This window comes from Lampris incognitus, chromosome 6, assembly GCF_029633865.1.
Source record: "Lampris incognitus isolate fLamInc1 chromosome 6, fLamInc1.hap2, whole genome shotgun sequence".
NCBI lineage: Eukaryota > Metazoa > Chordata > Actinopteri > Lampriformes > Lampridae > Lampris > Lampris incognitus.
This window is the reverse complement of record NC_079216.1, coordinates 60,428,596-60,445,209: the sequence shown is the minus strand read 5'-3', so window position 1 is coordinate 60,445,209 and position 16,614 is coordinate 60,428,596. Positions and strand designations below refer to the sequence as shown.

The following is a 16,614-nucleotide window of genomic DNA, read 5'->3' as shown; positions in this document are numbered from 1 at the left end:
TTTCAAGTCATCAGCGTTGAATCGACCTTTCGCGAAGCCCCGCCCCCCTTAGTTACTGTTGCTATGCCCGTCAAGCGCTTCAGAACTATCCAGGAAGTAGCCGGAAAACACCGAAACATGAAGGAAGAAATCAGCGCGTTGTGTGGGTAAAAGTAACAGTAATGTAAACTACTGTAAACTACTAATAAGACACGTTAGCCCCTAGCTAACGGGTCCGACCCTTTAGCCGAGCGGTTAGTGACGTCGCCTTGTGGTGCGGTACACCTCGTATCGAATCCCGCACCGGGCAAAAAAATAACCGGTTACAGTAATAATATGTTAGCTGTATTATCTAGCAATAATAGCTAGTAGCTAGCTTAGCTTGGAGCAGACAGGTATTTTTGTTGATTTTGGATGGATTAAGCTAGCCATGGGGGTCTGCTATACTGCCAAATCTATTGCCGACATTGCGCTTCTTGCGTTCTGGGTTTGGGGAAGGGAAAGAAAATGACACCCCCTCCAAACTTTTCAGATACCTAGTATCCCAATGCAGATCCCATAGGCACACCGTTTCAGCATTTTGCTGTGTGTTTGAAAGCTTGACGGACCGTTGCTAAGGTAGGATTGGACAAGCACCGTCCCGGGGCGGTACTTTGCGAAAGGTCAATTATCAACTTATCATTTTCAAGTGTCTGTTTTAGGCTTCCTAAAAATATACTTGACCTCCAGTTATGAAAACTTACCAAATTTAGGCTAAAGCACTGGTTTTACTATGTAACAAATTAAAAAGTTTAAATTACAAGGGTAAGCTCAAGATAAAGTGAGAGTGGGACAATGTACATAATCCTCTTAAAAGACTTCAGGTATTAGGTATTATGCTGATCCTTTGTGAAGACTTGTCCTGTGGTGTGTCCTACATAACCCTCTGGCCACTGGCAACAGTTTGGACTCTCAGTTGGGCCAGTGTACCCAGCTGTGCATAATTTACTCTGGGAGGGTGTTTTTGCATCCAGGATATTTCTGTAAACTCACTCGGAGGTAGGTCTTTGTCTGCAATTGCTATTTGTGTTTGGAAATTGATAATTTTGTTGGTTCTCTGGTCTGCGGTTGGCAAACAACACTGAATGTTTTTGCTCTGATTTGAACGTGTAATTTCTCTTTGTTCTCTCTTGCTTATAGACACAGTGTTTTAGTGGAATTTTTCTTAATACCATTGAATATTCTCATTTCCTAAGTGCACTATCTGAATTACCAAAATCCAGTTAAATCTCCATTATCTGCATGCCACCTACTGCTCACTGGTGATCATTTAATTTCTGATACTTTCTGTCATTGTTAATAGGCTGGGCTTCCCAACAAACCAATAATGTGACATGAATAACACCGCTGGAGTTTTGACTTCTATTACCCCATGGTCTTTTGGGGAAAGTGCTGGACTTAACCTTAACCACCTCCTACTTATGTCAACTAATTCTCCGTAACCCATACCACTGTTTTGGGGGATTATGTATTGTACACGAAGGAAACGGCTGCAGCTCAGCCGGATTCTGTTCCTTCTCTCAGGGATCTTCCTTTGTACTCTCTACCAGCTGAGCATCAGTGCCAGACTGTCGGAGCCTCAGCTGGTGCCTCAGATTGGAGAAGACTCTGGAGAGGGCTCAACAGAGGGAGCTGAGGAAGCAACAGTGGAGACTCAGGGGTTGGAGGAACCTGTCACTGAAATGCACGCTTTAGAGCTCACAGATCAAACGACACCACCGGCACACAGGACGCATCACTCGGAAACAGATTTAGATTTCACAACATCTACCAATGAGGCTGCTAAGTCCCCCGCATCACCAACCAAAAACCGAACTCTTGTACATTGCATCTATGTGCAACCTGAGCCTCCAAAGGAGATACCCACAACCACACCCCTGCCACCCGCTACCACCACTGTGCACACCACCATCCCCGCTTACCCTGGCGAGTCCCCACGTATGAAGGGAGAATACCCCCAAGACATCTTCTCTGTGGAAGACCGCAGAAGAGGCTGGGTTTCTCTTCACATCTTTGGGATGATGTACATGTTTGTGTCGCTTGCAATTGTGTGTGATGAGTTCTTTGTTCCTGCCCTGGGGGTAATAACAGACAAGTTAGCTATCTCTGATGACGTGGCAGGAGCCACTTTCATGGCTGCTGGGGGCTCCGCCCCTGAGCTTTTCACCTCTTTGATAGGGGTCTTCATTGCACACAGCAATGTGGGCATCGGCACCATAGTGGGCTCAGCAGTTTTCAACATTTTGTTTGTGATCGGAATGTGTGCTTTGTTTTCCCGGGAGATGCTACATTTGACCTGGTGGCCACTTTTCAGAGATGTGTCCTTTTACATCCTTGACCTGGTCTTGCTCATTATCTTCTTCTTGGATAATGTCATATTGTGGTGGGAGAGCATGATGTTGATGGCCAGTTACACCCTCTATGTCTTTTTTATGAAGTACAATGTGCAAATAGAGCAGGCTTGCAAGGGGCAGCTCTACAGACACAAGAATATTGTCAAAGTCATTGCTGTGGAGGAACCCGAAAAGGTATGTAGGTCTATAAGTTTAGCATGGCCCTGATCTGAAATCAAAAATGATAACCCTGTCATCTTCCTTAGAATATTTGCTCCATCTGGTATTGCTGTTTAAATTGTTCAAATAAGTACTGATGAGGGATATTGAGGGTTATTTCCCTCAGCGCAGTCAAGCAATAGCTTGCAAATATGGCCCAAATATGATCAGTCTGTATGCATACCGTCTAAGGGTTGAAACTACGATTTGACACAACCACACAATGTGGCACAGAAATGTATTTAAGAAGACATTTTGATCATATGTGACTTATGTTGTCACCCATTTCTTCATAAATGGCGCAAACCCAAAGCTGTGCAGGGTATCACTGAGGCAGGTCATCACATAACTAATTTGCCGCGACATCTCTACTCCCATCTGTCGTGTTCATGTGCAAATCATAACAAAAAGTGGGATGAATCCCACCTAGGCCCTGGACGGCCAAAGCCGATCACACACAGCGGACCATAATCCTCTGGGGCGCTGCATGAATTGTAGCATGTGTTGGAGCCTGGTAACTGTAATTAAGGCTTAATGTATACAAAGTAAAGCTCTCCATGCTTACTCAGGGGTATTTGTTGAGCTGGATACCCTGCCGGTGATGGTTTGAACATAAATATTTATTTAGTTTTGCTATCTGTTGTTAAGGATTTTACTCATGTACACAGTCATAGCATTTCTGTTTAGAAGGAAAACAGGGATACTTGAAGATTAAGTTTGACTGCATTTCTGTTGCAAGTCTGATATTCAGATGAAATCCCCGGTGTCAAGTCAAAAGATGTGCTACAGTAACAAGTAGGCCCATGATGACAATGGACTGATGAGTAGAATAAGTCAGATGATAGCGTCTACGTCTGAGTGATTATCACCGGTACAAATGTTGCACACAGGCCACTGAGGAAGAGGAAGATAAAGTCCCCCCTGTTCCAGACAACAAGAATCGACTTAAGGTAAAAGACAAACAACAAACTGAACAATCAACAATATAGCTACAGAAAAATCCTAGCCCTGGACATTCCCTCATTGTTTTTTTTAATGCTTGATGATATTTTTCATATTATCTACTCTTCTCCTAACCCATTTTGCAGTTTCATGCCAAACAATGCCTCTTAAGCAAATGTCCCGGCACATGTAAAGCTCAATACTGTACCTGGGTGGGGGGTGGGGTGGGGTCTAATTTCTAATGTCATAAAATGATTTTTTAGCATAATCGAGTATTTCAAGAGCCGCTGTCGCGATGCTGCTGCGATCTGCTGTCCTGACTCTAGCCATGTCTCTCCCCAGCTGAAGCCATCGCTACAGAGAGGGGGGAGCTCGGCCTCTTTACACAACAGCACCATGAGAAACACCATCTTCCAACTTATGATCCACACATTGGACCCTCTGGGGGAGGGTGAGTATCTTTTGCGTAACGCAAACAGATGTCACGGCTCTGATGACTGCCAATATTTCTCGTGAATTAATTTGACGGCGAGGGTCTCGCGGCTGTGTCCTTCCCTCGGTAAAATGGATTAGCAGGTGTGTTCCACATGAAGGCGGCGCTAAGTCCAGATTGATACTAAGTCGATAAATACTTTCTCCAGGCTATGGAGGGATTCGTGTGTACGCTGGAATGTAGAACGGTTCCTCTGAGATTGAATCACAATTCGTCAGGACATCAAAGAAGGTTGATTTAATTCATCTGGATACAATGTTTATTGACGGATACGTTTCGTCACTCAACTAAGTGGCCTCTTCAGATGTCACTTAGTTGAGTGATGATACGTATCCGTCAAGCCACCGCACTTTTTTTTTTTGGGAGACCCACAGAAAAAGAAAGCAACCATCATTATTGTGCCACACCAAAGAAAGGGGCAGTAAAGCAACCATCATTATTGTGCCACACCAAAGAAAGGGGCAGTAAAGCAACCATCATTATTGTGCCACACCAAAGAGAGGGGCAGTAAAGCAACAATCATTATTGTACCATACCAAAGAAAGGGGCAGTAATGGTATGTTTTCTCTTGGACCATCTAGCCATAGTGTACATTTACAGATAAGGTGGCCCTTTCTGTTAATATTGATGCAGTGCTTGCAGATCGGACAAAGCAGTACAGACCCAAGTGTAACGTTTGCAGCAATAGCTTATGTCCAGGGAGGTCAGTATGGTGGTGTACTCTGTTGTGATGGACTGTAATGATCGTTATGCAATCCTACAAAGGGACGTGCGCAGCGTGCTCTTTCTTCGCAGTCTTTAGCTGCATCGCCGTGTAACGATCTCATATGTTCTTGTTTCTGTCTCTGTGGTCCTGGGCTCGGGCTTGTTTGGCCCTCAGGCTACCAGCAGCGAGATGTTGTATTACACCAGCGCAGTAATCAGCTTTTGATTGAGCACTACAAAGCTGGATCATTGACAGCAGCCCCTGCTGCACCAACAAGATCCCTCTAACCCAGCACCCCTACCGTTCATTTAAGACAACATATAACCTGCATATCAACATCTTCAGCCGGCCGTTTACAACCGGGATTGCTTCCTCATTTGAAAATACACAATGCAAGATAGTCTCCAAGTGCCCAATAAAATGTATTTCTGTTGAGGCGTGTAGAAGGAAAACTTGATAATGATTTGACTGTAACAGGATGTGATATCAACACTTTGACAAAGAACCTGATGTGAATTGAGAAGGTAGTTTGGAAGTGGATGGATAGGCATCTAAATCCTCTCAATATGTGTTTGTTCTCTGATATGTGTCACTGCTTGCAAGGTGTACATGTTTTGGGTTGATTCTTATCTTGAATTTCATAATTCAACATGTCCATCAGAGACTGTTTGAAATGGGAATATACATGGTTGCAGTTAAGTGCAGAGACTTATTTTTGTAGTATTGCAGAGAAGGAAGTCGTCATTCTGTTGCTTGTCTGTGCTATAGTAATGACGGTTGTTTTTGAGGTAGCATAAAAGACATGTTGCTTTATGATTGTTTGTTATGATCTGATAAAGAAAGAAAAAGGAAGGGGCGTCCAGGTAGTGTAGTGGTCTAGTCCATTGCCTACTAACACAGCGATCACTGGTTCGAGTCTCTGTGTTACATCCGGCTTGGTCGGGCGTCCCCACAGACACAATTTGCCATGTCTGTGGGTGAGAAGCCGGATGTGGGTATGTGTCCTGTTTGCACGAACTTTGCTCCTCTGGGTGGTCGGGGCGCCTGTTCGAGGGGCGAGGGAACAGTGTGATCCTCCCGCGTGCTACATCCCCCTGGTGAAACTCCTCACTGTCAGGTGAAAAGAAGCGGCTGGTGACTCCACATGTATCAGAGGAGGCATGTGGTAGTCTGCAGCCCTCCCCGGATCAGGAGAGGAGGTGGAGCAGTGACCGGGACAGCTCGGAAGAGTGGGGTAATTGGCCGGGTACAATTGGGGAGAAAAAGGGGAAAAAATCCAAATGTAAAAAAGCTGCCCTGATGTCCAGATGAACATCTTTTAGGCCAAAAGCTTGGTAATCAAAATGAAAACTGCATGGATTTTAGTATGCAGAGGCTCCATTTGCTTTATTTGAGTGTTGTTTTTTTTTACTCCTCCAGTACCTAAATATGAACTTTGGCTGGGTAGCAGTAGCTATTCTTTTAGATTTAAAAAAAAAATCTAGCTCTCAACTTTATCCTCCATACCACTATAAACATATCTAATCCATGTGATTCAGTCATGCCAAACATACATTTGATTCTGTTTTGTTTGTGCTTGTGTGTTTGTTTGAAGCAAAATTTAAGGATAAAGCCGCGACCCTGAACAATGTGGCCATGGGGAAGGCTGAGAGCAAGACTCAGGCCAAAACAGAAGGTAAACTGGATGGAGGTGATGGTCGTTATTTGTTGTTTTTACATCTAATGCTCAGCCTCAACAGGGACTATCACTGACAGTGAGCTGGACCAGATAAAAAGGTCCACATCTGATCAGGTCCTCTGCTAGCTGTTCAGTGGATGTAAAGTTTGACCGGAAGCTTGTCGCCCTAACAGAGAGTAGAGATGGAAACCTTCGAATGCTAGGGCAGACAAAACGCCTCCTACCTAACACACCGACCCGTCCTATTTTGTTTCAGAATCAGAATCAGAATCAGAATCAGAATCATGTTTATTGGCCATGTAGGTTTGCACATACATGGAATTTGAGTCCGGTTTCGTGGCTCTCTCAGCGTACTTAACATAGAATAACAACACTGCAGCACAACAATCTTCAGATATATACACAAGGATTGACTATATACAGGCGAAATAAGAGGTCCTATTTTGTTTTGGGACATGGAGGACATTGAAAGGAGTTAAGTTATACTTTGAGTCATATCTAGTACATTTTAAGCTGAGGCATCTGGACAGAAAACTCCTACGAGGGGGATGCGTTGCCCCTCCTTGTCTTTCTCGTCTGCTGGTCTGACTGGCCTCAGGCAACCCTGTGGGCCCTCAAGTCTGCACAGTTTCTCTCAATGGGAAACACAAGTGCATATGCACTTTTATTTGGTTGCCGAGGACAACGTGTTACTGGCTGACTCACACGTTATAGTAGCATTGAATGCTGGGTTGCCAATGTTGCAGGAGACCTGGCTGCCAGTGGCCTTCACTGTTGTCCTCTGAATAATTTACCGTTTCAAGTCTTTGCATGTGCTCCTTTGTACGGAGGTCTTTCAACCAAATGTTAACTGACATGAAAATTCTTGCAAAAAAAAAAAAGACTTGGCAAGATGTGGAGGAAATACACATTTTCCATCATTGTTATTGTATTTATTTATTTGTTTGTTTGTTTATTCATTCTGCTTCCAGGTGGAGGAGGCAAAACCGAGCATAGCAAAGAGCCGGAAGCCGCCCAAGCAAAGGACAAGGAAAAGAAGGAACAGCCAGAGGACAAGAAGGTACTCGCCAACTATGTCCTGCTGGTTCACAAAAAGCAAAGAAGTGAATCTTTGATACCTGTCTATGTAAGAGCCAATGTGCAAACTTACACAGTTTCAGGAGAGAAATGCGCCCCAGCAATATATTTGCCCTGTAAAGTTACCAAACTATTGTCATCAGCTGACCCGTTTGGTCTTTGGTGTCATTTTCCTGTTACCTTTGCCATCTTGCACGGCCGTTTCTCTCCTTAACCCTCCCGACTCCTGTCTCCTAGGAGGATGTGCCAGCAGGAGAGGGTGGGTCCGGGGGCTCAGAAGACTCTGACAGCGATGACGATGATGACAGTGAAGACAGTGATGAGGACAGTGATGAGGACAGTGATGAGGACAGTGATGATGATGATGATGAGAAGGAGGAGGAGGAAGATGAGGGAGAGGATAATGATGAGCCCTTGTCTTTAAAGTGGCCAGAGACACGGCGTAAACAAGCCACTTACCTCTTGCTGCTGCCCATAGTGTTCCCGCTGTGGCTAACAGTTCCTGATGTTCGCAACCCAGTAAGTCTCCAATACAGACTCTCCAAACAGCAGTGGGGCCCGAGATGTCTCAATATTGTGGGGGTTTTTTATGTGCCTTTACATTATATCTTCTACAGACATCCAGAAGATTCTTTGTGATGACCTTCCTGGGCTCTATTCTGTGGATCGCTGTCTTCTCCTACCTCATGGTGTGGTGGGCCCATCAGGTTAGCCACACATCAGCAACGTGATGCTTGTTTGCTCACAAGTTTTCCAGCTCCAGTGCTATCACAATCCATTCTCCATTTCTCTTCCTAGTCCCTACTTGTTTAGTGTTCACTCTGAACACGGGCACAGTACACTGCAGCCCTTTAAAAAGCCAAGAATAGCTTTTCCACAGACACACAGCGCAGTGCGCAAGAAGCCGTCAGAATGACTTGGAAACAAGATGTCCCCAAATGACTTGCCCAGACAGCTGTGTGTCTGTCTGGTGCAATAATATGCTGGCATTCTTGAGAGAGTTCAAAAAAAAAAATTGAGTGCGTGTTGAATTCAGTCTGGCGATGTGCATTCAGAGAGTAACTGTAATGTCCAATTGTGCCTGTGGCTTGTATTTCACTTGAATGTGCCCTCCTAGGTGGGTGAGACAATTGGCATCTCAGAGGAGATTATGGGTCTGACCATTCTTGCTGCAGGGACCTCCATCCCTGACCTCATTACCAGCGTGATTGTGGCGCGTAAAGGTTTGGGGGACATGGCTGTGTCCAGCTCTGTGGGCAGCAACATTTTTGACATCACTGTCGGGTGAGCTTCTTTAACATAACACATCCCATCAGTGAAAAACAAGAAAACAACAGCAGCATAGAGAAATACTTTAATTTCATGCTCTCTCCGTTTCTCTTTTCAACAGTCTACCAATACCATGGCTGCTTTTCTCCGTCACCAACGGGTTGGCTCCAGTGAAAGTCAGCAGCAACGGGCTCTTTTGTGCCATTGTGCTGCTTTTCCTCATGCTCCTCTTTGTCATCATCTCCATTGCTTCCTGTAAGTGGAAGATGAACAAGATGCTGGGTTTAACCATGTTCTTGCTCTACTTTATCTTCTTGGTGCTTAGCGTGATGCTGGAGGATCGCATCATTATCTGCCCCGTATCAATCTGAATGGGATTTTTTTTTTTTGGAAAGCGCTCTCTATTCCAGGCTCTCTCCTTCCCATGTGGTCTCTGAAACAGCACTGTTAATCCAGCATGCATATGGATTTTGCAGGCTTGGGTCTGGGTATCGATAGAAACCTTGCAGGTAACTGCGATACAGTTGCTCTGCACCGGTGACTGTAAAACATTGGTATCTCAGCAGATATACACGTACAGCAACTTTTTCTAGAATACATTGCATACAAAATGGCAGCTTTAAACGGACATTTTCTTTACCCTGGCAAATTCCAACTCCTACGAATGAAACTGATATAATACATGCAATAAGGAAGATGGTATAACTATGTGCAACGTTAGCACAGCAGTAAAAGAATGAGGTTCACTGGTTTCTAAAATAAAGTCTTGATAATGGAACAAATAAATATAATAGTAATTATTATTATTTTAAATAGATACATTTATATTATATAGACATATGTATATACATATATACATTGTATATATGTATACACACACACACTCACCACACACACACACACATATATATATATATATCATATCATATATGCATATCATTACTGAATTTATTGGGTTTCTAATTGGGAATTTTATATAATATGTAAGTAAACCCATTCTCTTGATCATTTTTTTTTAAATCATTCATCTCACCAAAACCATGAAACTGTGCTTGTTAAAACTGTGCTTTATATTGTTAAAAAAAAAACAACAAAAAACAAAACAAAAAAGGTCAACAACAAGACGGGAAAACAACAAATTTGTGTGATCGTGAAAATCCACCGAATAAGCGTGTTTATTCATAATTGAAAACCGACTTTCGATCCAGTCAGGCAGAAGTTTTCCAAAAGCAGTCCCCTTTTGTAAAAACCATACAAATTAGTATCTGTGTTACAAAGGATAAATAATACTTGGAAAAAAAAATGCTTAAGTTGACCAACAGTGTAAACAGCATCAACGTCAAGTAAGGTTTTGGTCGTCAGTGTTTAGTAGCCATCGGCTTCCCCGCATGGCCATCACATAGCACGTCTGAAGAGCAGTTTCACAGGGCTGTGAGTCGGGGGGGGCGGCCCGGGGGGGGCCCAGTACATAACTGTAAGATCACGAGTGTCATCCTGTTGTAGTGTGAGTGCTAAGCTGTGACAACAACTGACCGTATGAACAGATGCAGGCAGGTTCTCGTCAGTTAATAACGGTGACACAACACTAATACTGTTAAATATCGGACTTGCGTCCCCTCGTCGTCAGCTTAAGACAGGTCACCGCCGATGCAACGCCTTCAAGCGGTCGTTCCATGCGCTCAGTGACATTTACAAATATCATTCAATAGAGTATTATTTACTGTGTGTGATGAACTTTAACCGTTCTTTTCCTCTTTTCTTTTTTTTACATCTTTTTTTTTTCCCGAGTAGTCATTTTTACAGTGTATGGTATGAGTCGACTTTTAATATATAGTGCCCTGTTTTGACCTGGGTTGGACTGAAATCTGAGCTGTACGGTGAAAACCACCAGGAAATCTAGAGAAAATATCAAACACACTGTACATTTTTATAGGCCCACGAATGTTTCAATAAACGGACTTCTTTACGAAAATATTGTGTTGATTTAACCTAATAGAAAACATCTATTTTCACTTCTTCTCCCCCCCCCCCCTCAACTGTTCGCCATCGGTATGATTGTACTGTCTTGGAGGACATCTATCCTGGGTGGTCCCACAAAAATCACTTTATAAAAATTATTGCTCAAAAAAGACACAAACAAAGTCACGTTATCCCGAGGAGGATTACAACATTTTGGTTCGTCAACTTGGTGGTTTTGTAGGAACAAGAGAACAAATGAACAAAAAAGCTGTGCACGTACTATGGAGCAACTGAGCATCTGTTTCTCTGTCTCGCATCAATAATTTCTTTCATCGTTATTTTTTTTATTTTTTTTTTATTTTGGTATACTTTATTACTCCCCGTGGGGAAATTCTGCTCTACATTTAACCCACCCTAGTTGTGTGGCTAGGAGCGGTGGGCAGCTGCAGCACCCGGGGACCAACTCTAGTCGGCCTTGCCACGCCAGACAGTATTAACCCCGACATGCATGTCTTTATGATGGTGGGGGGGAAACCGGAGCACCCGGAGGAAACCCATGCAGACACGGGGAGGACGTGCAAACTCCACGCAAGGAGGACGACCTGGGATGACCCCCCCCCCCGAGGTCGGACGACCCGGGGTTCGAACCCGGAACCCTCTTGCTGTGTGAGGTGACGGCGCTGACCACCGGGTCACCGTGCCACCAGTTTAGTGTGGCGCCTAGTTTAGTGTATTTCCGGCGTGTGAGCGTGTCCCTTTTACGGTCGGTGAACAGCGAGCGCGGGATTTAGCGTGCACGCTCATAAAGGGGCCATTGCGCTCCAGGAACCCCCGCTAGGTTCCCTCCGTATTAGTCCACCACATGTACCCAGTGACCTCCGTAACCACCAACAACCCTCTACGCACGGCCGCTGCACCACAACACTGATCGGTAAGAGTCCGTCTTGTGAAAAAAAGTGCTTCGTAAAATAATGACGTCTAACGGCGAGTAAACTACCTCACACACTTCAACGACACTCCCGACACGGTCACCAGGACCACTACGGATTTCCGGGTGACGTCACGACACAACCACTGCTGACGTACTTTGTCACAGGTTCAGCAGAAATGAGGTGATAAAATAGACTGTATAATAACTGTACAAACATTTACCGCAGTTCTATAATGCTAAAAACACGGAGAAATCTCTCGGTACCCATAAACACAAGGCCTGTCACGCCGTGCCGCTCGGCTGGAACGGCGTGAAAGCAATACCAAAGCTGCTTCAAATGTCACTCTCTTCATTGTGCTTTAAAGCTGACCTCATCTGTGGGGGTCAGTTGGGCAAGCCCGTCCTGACTGAAGGGCGCTATGGGGGTCAGTTGGGCAAGCCGGTCCTGACTGAAGGGTGCTATGGGGGTCAGTTGGGCAAGCCGGTCCTGACTGAAGGGTGCTGTGGGGGTCAGTTGGGCAAGCCGGTCCTGACTGAAGGGCGCTGTGGGGGTCAGTTGGGCAAGCCGGTCCTGACTGAAGGGCGCTATGGGGGTCAGTTGGGCAAGCCGGTCCTGACTGAAGGGTGCTGTGGGGGTCAGTTGGGCAAGCCGGTCCTGACTGAAGGGCGCTGTGGGGGTCAGTTGGGCAAGCCGGTCCTGACTGAAGGGTGCTGTGGGGGTCAGTTGGGCAAGCCGGTCCTGACTGAAGGGTGCTGTGGGGGTCAGTTGGGCAAGCCGGTCCTGACTGAAGGGCGCTATGGGGGTCAGTTGGGCAAGCCGGTCCTGACTGAAGGGTGCTGTGGGGGTCAGTTGGGCAAGCCGGTCCTGACTGAAGGGTGCTGTGGGGGTCAGTTGGGCAAGCCGGTCCTGACTGAAGGGCGCTGTGGGAGTCAGTTGGGCAAGCCGGTCCTGACTGAAGGGTGCTGTGGGGGTCAGTTGGGCAAGCCGGTCCTGACTGAAGGGCGCTGTGGGGGTCAGTTGGGCAAGCCGGTCCTGACTGAAGGGCGCTGTGGGGGTCAGTTGGGCAAGCCAGTCCTGACTGAAGGGCGCTGTGGGGGTCAGTTGGGCAAGCCGGTCCTGACTGAAGGGCGCTGTGGGGGTCAGTTGGGCAAGCCGGTCCTGACTGAAGGGCGCTGTGGGGGTCAGTTGGGCAAGCCGGTCCTGACTGAAGGGCGGTCTGAGAAAAAAAAAAACGGGCCGGTGCAGCCACGGTGGTTTAAAGAGTCCGGAAGGGAGAGCATATGGCTAAAGAGTTCAGAGACTGGGCTCCCCAAATGTCCTCCTGCACTCCATGACCCCTGCTCCGGGGGGCCGGTCACAGTTGTGTGTCAGTTTAACCTGGCTGGGAGTTAGACGGTCGTACGCAGTCTTGTACTCTCGGTCAAAGGCATCTGCAGGAACCAATTAAGACAATCATTACTGAGAATAAAGCACTGAAGTGAATCTTACTTGAAATAGCATCACCAGCACTAGCTTTATGCAAAAAAAAAGCCCTAACCATTAATCTGACGCTATGTGGTCCTTTAAAAAAAAAAAAATTCCCCCTTTTTCTCCCCAATTGTACCCGTCCGATAACCCCACTCTTCCAAGCCGTCCCGGTCGCTGCTCCACCCCCCTTCTGCCGATCCGGGGAGGGCTGCAGACTACCACATGCCTCCTCCCATACATGTGGAGTCGCCAGCCGCTTCTTTTCACCTGGCAGTGAGGAGTTTCGCCAGGGGGACGTAGCGCGTGTGAGGATCACACTATTCCCCCAGTTCCCCCTCCCCCCCGAACAGGCGCCTCGACCGACCAGAGGAGGCGCTAGTGCAGCGACCAGGGCGCATACTCGCATCCGGCTTCCCACCCGCAGACACGGCCAATTGTGTCTGTAGGGACGCCCGACCAAGCCGGGGGTAACACGGGGATTCAAACCGGCGATCCCCGTGTTAGTGGGCAACGAATAGACTACTATGGAGGGATACTATAATAATATAATATTCCTACGTTACATGCACTCATTGTAAGTCGCTTTGGATAAAAGCGTCAGCTAAATGACTGTAATGTAATATAAATCAAATATACTAAATTGTTCATAGGTGTTCATAGGTAACTTATTGTTGTTGAGTTTTATTGTTTCCCTTGTTTTTAATGTAAAGCACTTTGAGCTGCATTTTATGTATGAAAGGTGCTATACAAATAAAGTTTTTTATTATTATTATTATTATTATTACGCTACCTGGATGCCCAATGTGGTCCTTCTTGACTCATATAACTATAACCAAAGTTCCACTTTTGACTAAAAAAGAAAAAGAGAAGTATTTTTGCCTTTCAACTTACCAATGTTAATGTTGTTCTTGCCCAGCGCCACCAAGGAAAGGAACAGTATATCTCGGTAGAGGCTCCTGTTGGGATAAGATGGGGGGGGGGGGGGGGAGCAACAAGATATTTGTTGTGTGTCATCCAACCAACATGGCTATTAAACTGAAAATCTTCCTTTTAGCTTACCTCTGCCTCCTAAAACCCAGCTCCGGGCCCAGGAGCTGGATTATTTGGCTCATAGGCTGGTAGACATCACTTTTCTTAATGCACCTCACGATGCCCTGGAGGAGCTCCACTGTGAAGAGCTGGCCTTCCTCACACAGGCCAGAGCGCACCAGGGAGTTGGCGCCTGTAGGGACAGAGACGGAGCGAGAGATAAGCCTCCATAATCAGAAAGTGTAGCAATGTCATCGGGGGTGGGCGGTGGCAGAGAGTGTTACTGCAGTCTTGCATTGAATAATGAATGATTTCTTGCCACCGCATAGCCCATATTTGAATTACATGCAAAAATGTGACCTTGGTCTCACGCGCTGCAGATATGAACCCACGAGAGCTGGTTCCTAAATGTGATATCGTTTGTGAAAAATAAACATATTCCATCACAGTCGGTTGCTGTAAATGCTGTGGTCCGGTTGCAACTCACAGTGCGTGTTCCACAGAACATAGCAAGGCTGAACTTGGTCTTGGTGCAGCTTCAGGTTGTCCCACATAATCCTCACTAGCACATGTTTGCTATCTTCATATGAAACACCGTGAGGCGTCTACAGGGGGGAAAAAAACACAGAGAATTAACCATTCTATATATTGATTTGTAGAAGAAGTGCTCGAATGATTAATTGACCAAAACACACAGACCATTGAGCTGAACGGAAACTCACTCGCTCGATCCTCTTGGTCCCCAGTGGGACATAAGACCTGTATAGAGCTGTGTGTTTACCTGGTCTGTGTGGCTGCAGTGCTGGGATGCCAGGATCAGAGCCGGCAGGTTGCTGGGCAGGTCCAGCCTCCGGAAGTACCAGACAAGGTTCCAGAAGACGATGGGGTGTTGGTCAACTATGCTGGGGGAGGAGAGAGCCTGGTCGCCCTCGTTCACCAGCAGGCTCTCCAGCTCCTTCCACAGAACCAGAGGGCTCAGGTAGGGCACTGTCACCGGGGCCGGGGGGGAGGCTGGCATCGAAAGTGCGGCCGGGTTGTCACTCGCTCCGTTCTCCTGGTCTTGTGGGGGAGCAGCAGCGGATGGCGATGCGCTGAGTGCTGCAGACATTCTGGCCTTGGGGTTGAGTGAAGCAGACATGTCTTCCTCTGTAACAGGATTACTTTCCTGACACGTCCTGCGGGGAGACACAGATGGGCTCTGATTAAAGAGGCCACAGAGACTGAAGACGTTATGGATGTGTGTGTCTGAGTGTGTGTGCGTGTGTGTGTGTGTACACGTGCTCATTCTTGTGTGTAAGCTTGCCTAAAAACTGCCTGCAAGATTGGGTGACACAGCTCCATTTACAGCTGAAACGCTGGCAATCTGACACCACGGTAGAGATACTGCTTGTATCCATATACCACGTTATACCTTATTGTATTTAAAAAAAATCACTATCTGCAACATTTCAGATTGATTTCAAGATGACCTCTGCTACAATCAGCACTATTACGCTAACCAACACCATGCATCTGTAGTCCAGGTTCCTCAGTTACCGCTTTTTAACATGTCCCTTAGCCTCCCCTATGTGTCTGGCAACCGATCTTGCATTATCGTACATTGCATAAAAGGTGCTCTTCTGTGCAGAACAGGGCTGGAGCTCGGTGTCTGAGGAAGTAATGTGGTTGCCGAGTACAGGTTGGTGAATTGATGTCAGTCATTATTTTGCAAAACGTGCGTTATTACATCCTGTGTAAAATAATGGACTAGTGAATCTAATTGTCACAGTATGTGTGTGTGTGTGTGTGTGTGTGTGTGTGTGTGTGTGTGTGTGTGTGTGTGTGTGCAGAAGATGGTATTTACTTGCTGAGCCGTCTCAGATCTCTGATCTCCACGTTGAGGAATGGCAGAAAGGGCGTGCCGCAGAAGGGACAGGTGCTGTTGAGGTTGGAGTCATTTGCTGTCCACCCAGCCATGATCTCCTCATCATATATCAGACAGTCGCACGTCTTACAGAGCGAACAGCTGGACATCCTCACCTTAAACATAAAACACCGCGGTCATCTCCCCGGAGTTTACCCCAAGTTTTATTGAATACACAACACACTTGTGGAACGACAAAAAGCTGCTCAGAGTTTTCTACATGAAACGGGACTCACCTCTATAGTGTAACTGTGATTGAAATGGAGGCGGCTGCTGTCCGGGGAGGAGTCCGGAGTGCTGGGAGCTCTGGAGGAAGGGGCCAAACCACCTGGATATGATGCAGGATGACATCCAAACATATAATCAACATTCATACCAGCATGACGGCCAAAATCGACACCTAGCCATTGACGCTTATCAGACAGAGATGAAGCAAACGTAGAAAGGGATGCATTTTGGACACTATATGTGAAGCCAAAAGTTTGGGACAACATTTTAGTTGTTGACGATGTAAATGAGCCTTAAGCAGGAGCAAATTCTCAATAGTCAGTAATCAGTGGAGCTTTTCTTTGTTGTGTAGATCTGGAAT

At 46.2% G+C, this 16,614-nt stretch overlaps 2 protein-coding genes across 2 annotated transcripts in view; one reads left to right on the top strand and one right to left on the bottom strand.

Moving 5' to 3' along the window:
- The first annotated feature begins 1,484 nt into the window (after window positions 1-1,484).
- slc24a1 (solute carrier family 24 member 1) lies at window positions 1,485-9,611 on the top strand. Its single transcript, XM_056281551.1, has 9 exons — window positions 1,485-2,546; window positions 3,461-3,520; window positions 3,855-3,963; window positions 6,306-6,386; window positions 7,361-7,515; window positions 7,704-7,985; window positions 8,084-8,173; window positions 8,584-8,750; window positions 8,857-9,611. Exons 1-9 carry the CDS (start codon window positions 1,485-1,487, stop codon window positions 9,104-9,106), a joined length of 2,256 nt encoding a protein of 751 aa, XP_056137526.1. The 3' UTR covers window positions 9,107-9,611.
- Window positions 9,612-12,757: 3,146 nt separating this feature from the next.
- dennd4a (DENN/MADD domain containing 4A) overlaps window positions 12,758-16,614 on the bottom strand; it is a 30,449-nt gene continuing 26,592 nt past the window's right edge. The window contains exons 23-29 of the mRNA XM_056281177.1: window positions 16,262-16,353; window positions 15,966-16,141; window positions 14,904-15,297; window positions 14,610-14,727; window positions 14,153-14,315; window positions 13,985-14,049; window positions 12,758-13,056 (exon numbers count right to left, since the gene is read on the bottom strand). Of these exons, the coding sequence (XP_056137152.1) occupies window positions 12,920-13,056; window positions 13,985-14,049; window positions 14,153-14,315; window positions 14,610-14,727; window positions 14,904-15,297; window positions 15,966-16,141; window positions 16,262-16,353 (1,145 nt within the window). The 3' untranslated portion in view covers window positions 12,758-12,919. The remainder of the gene's footprint in view (window positions 13,057-13,984; window positions 14,050-14,152; window positions 14,316-14,609; window positions 14,728-14,903; window positions 15,298-15,965; window positions 16,142-16,261; window positions 16,354-16,614) is intronic.

What these genes read in the sequence shown, in the direction of transcription:
- slc24a1 (XM_056281551.1), top strand. Translation starts at nt 1,485, where the DNA reads ATGTATTGTACACGAAGGAAACGGCTGCAGCTCAGCCGGATTCTGTTC. An exon ending in CTGTGGAGGAACCCGAAAAG is followed by an intron (nt 2,547 to 3,460) that starts GTATGTAGGTCT and finishes TGTTGCACACAG; the next exon opens with GCCACTGAGGAAGAGGAAGA. An exon ending in AATCTTTGATACCTGTCTAT is followed by an intron (nt 7,516 to 7,703) that starts GTAAGAGCCAAT and finishes CCTGTCTCCTAG; the next exon opens with GAGGATGTGCCAGCAGGAGA.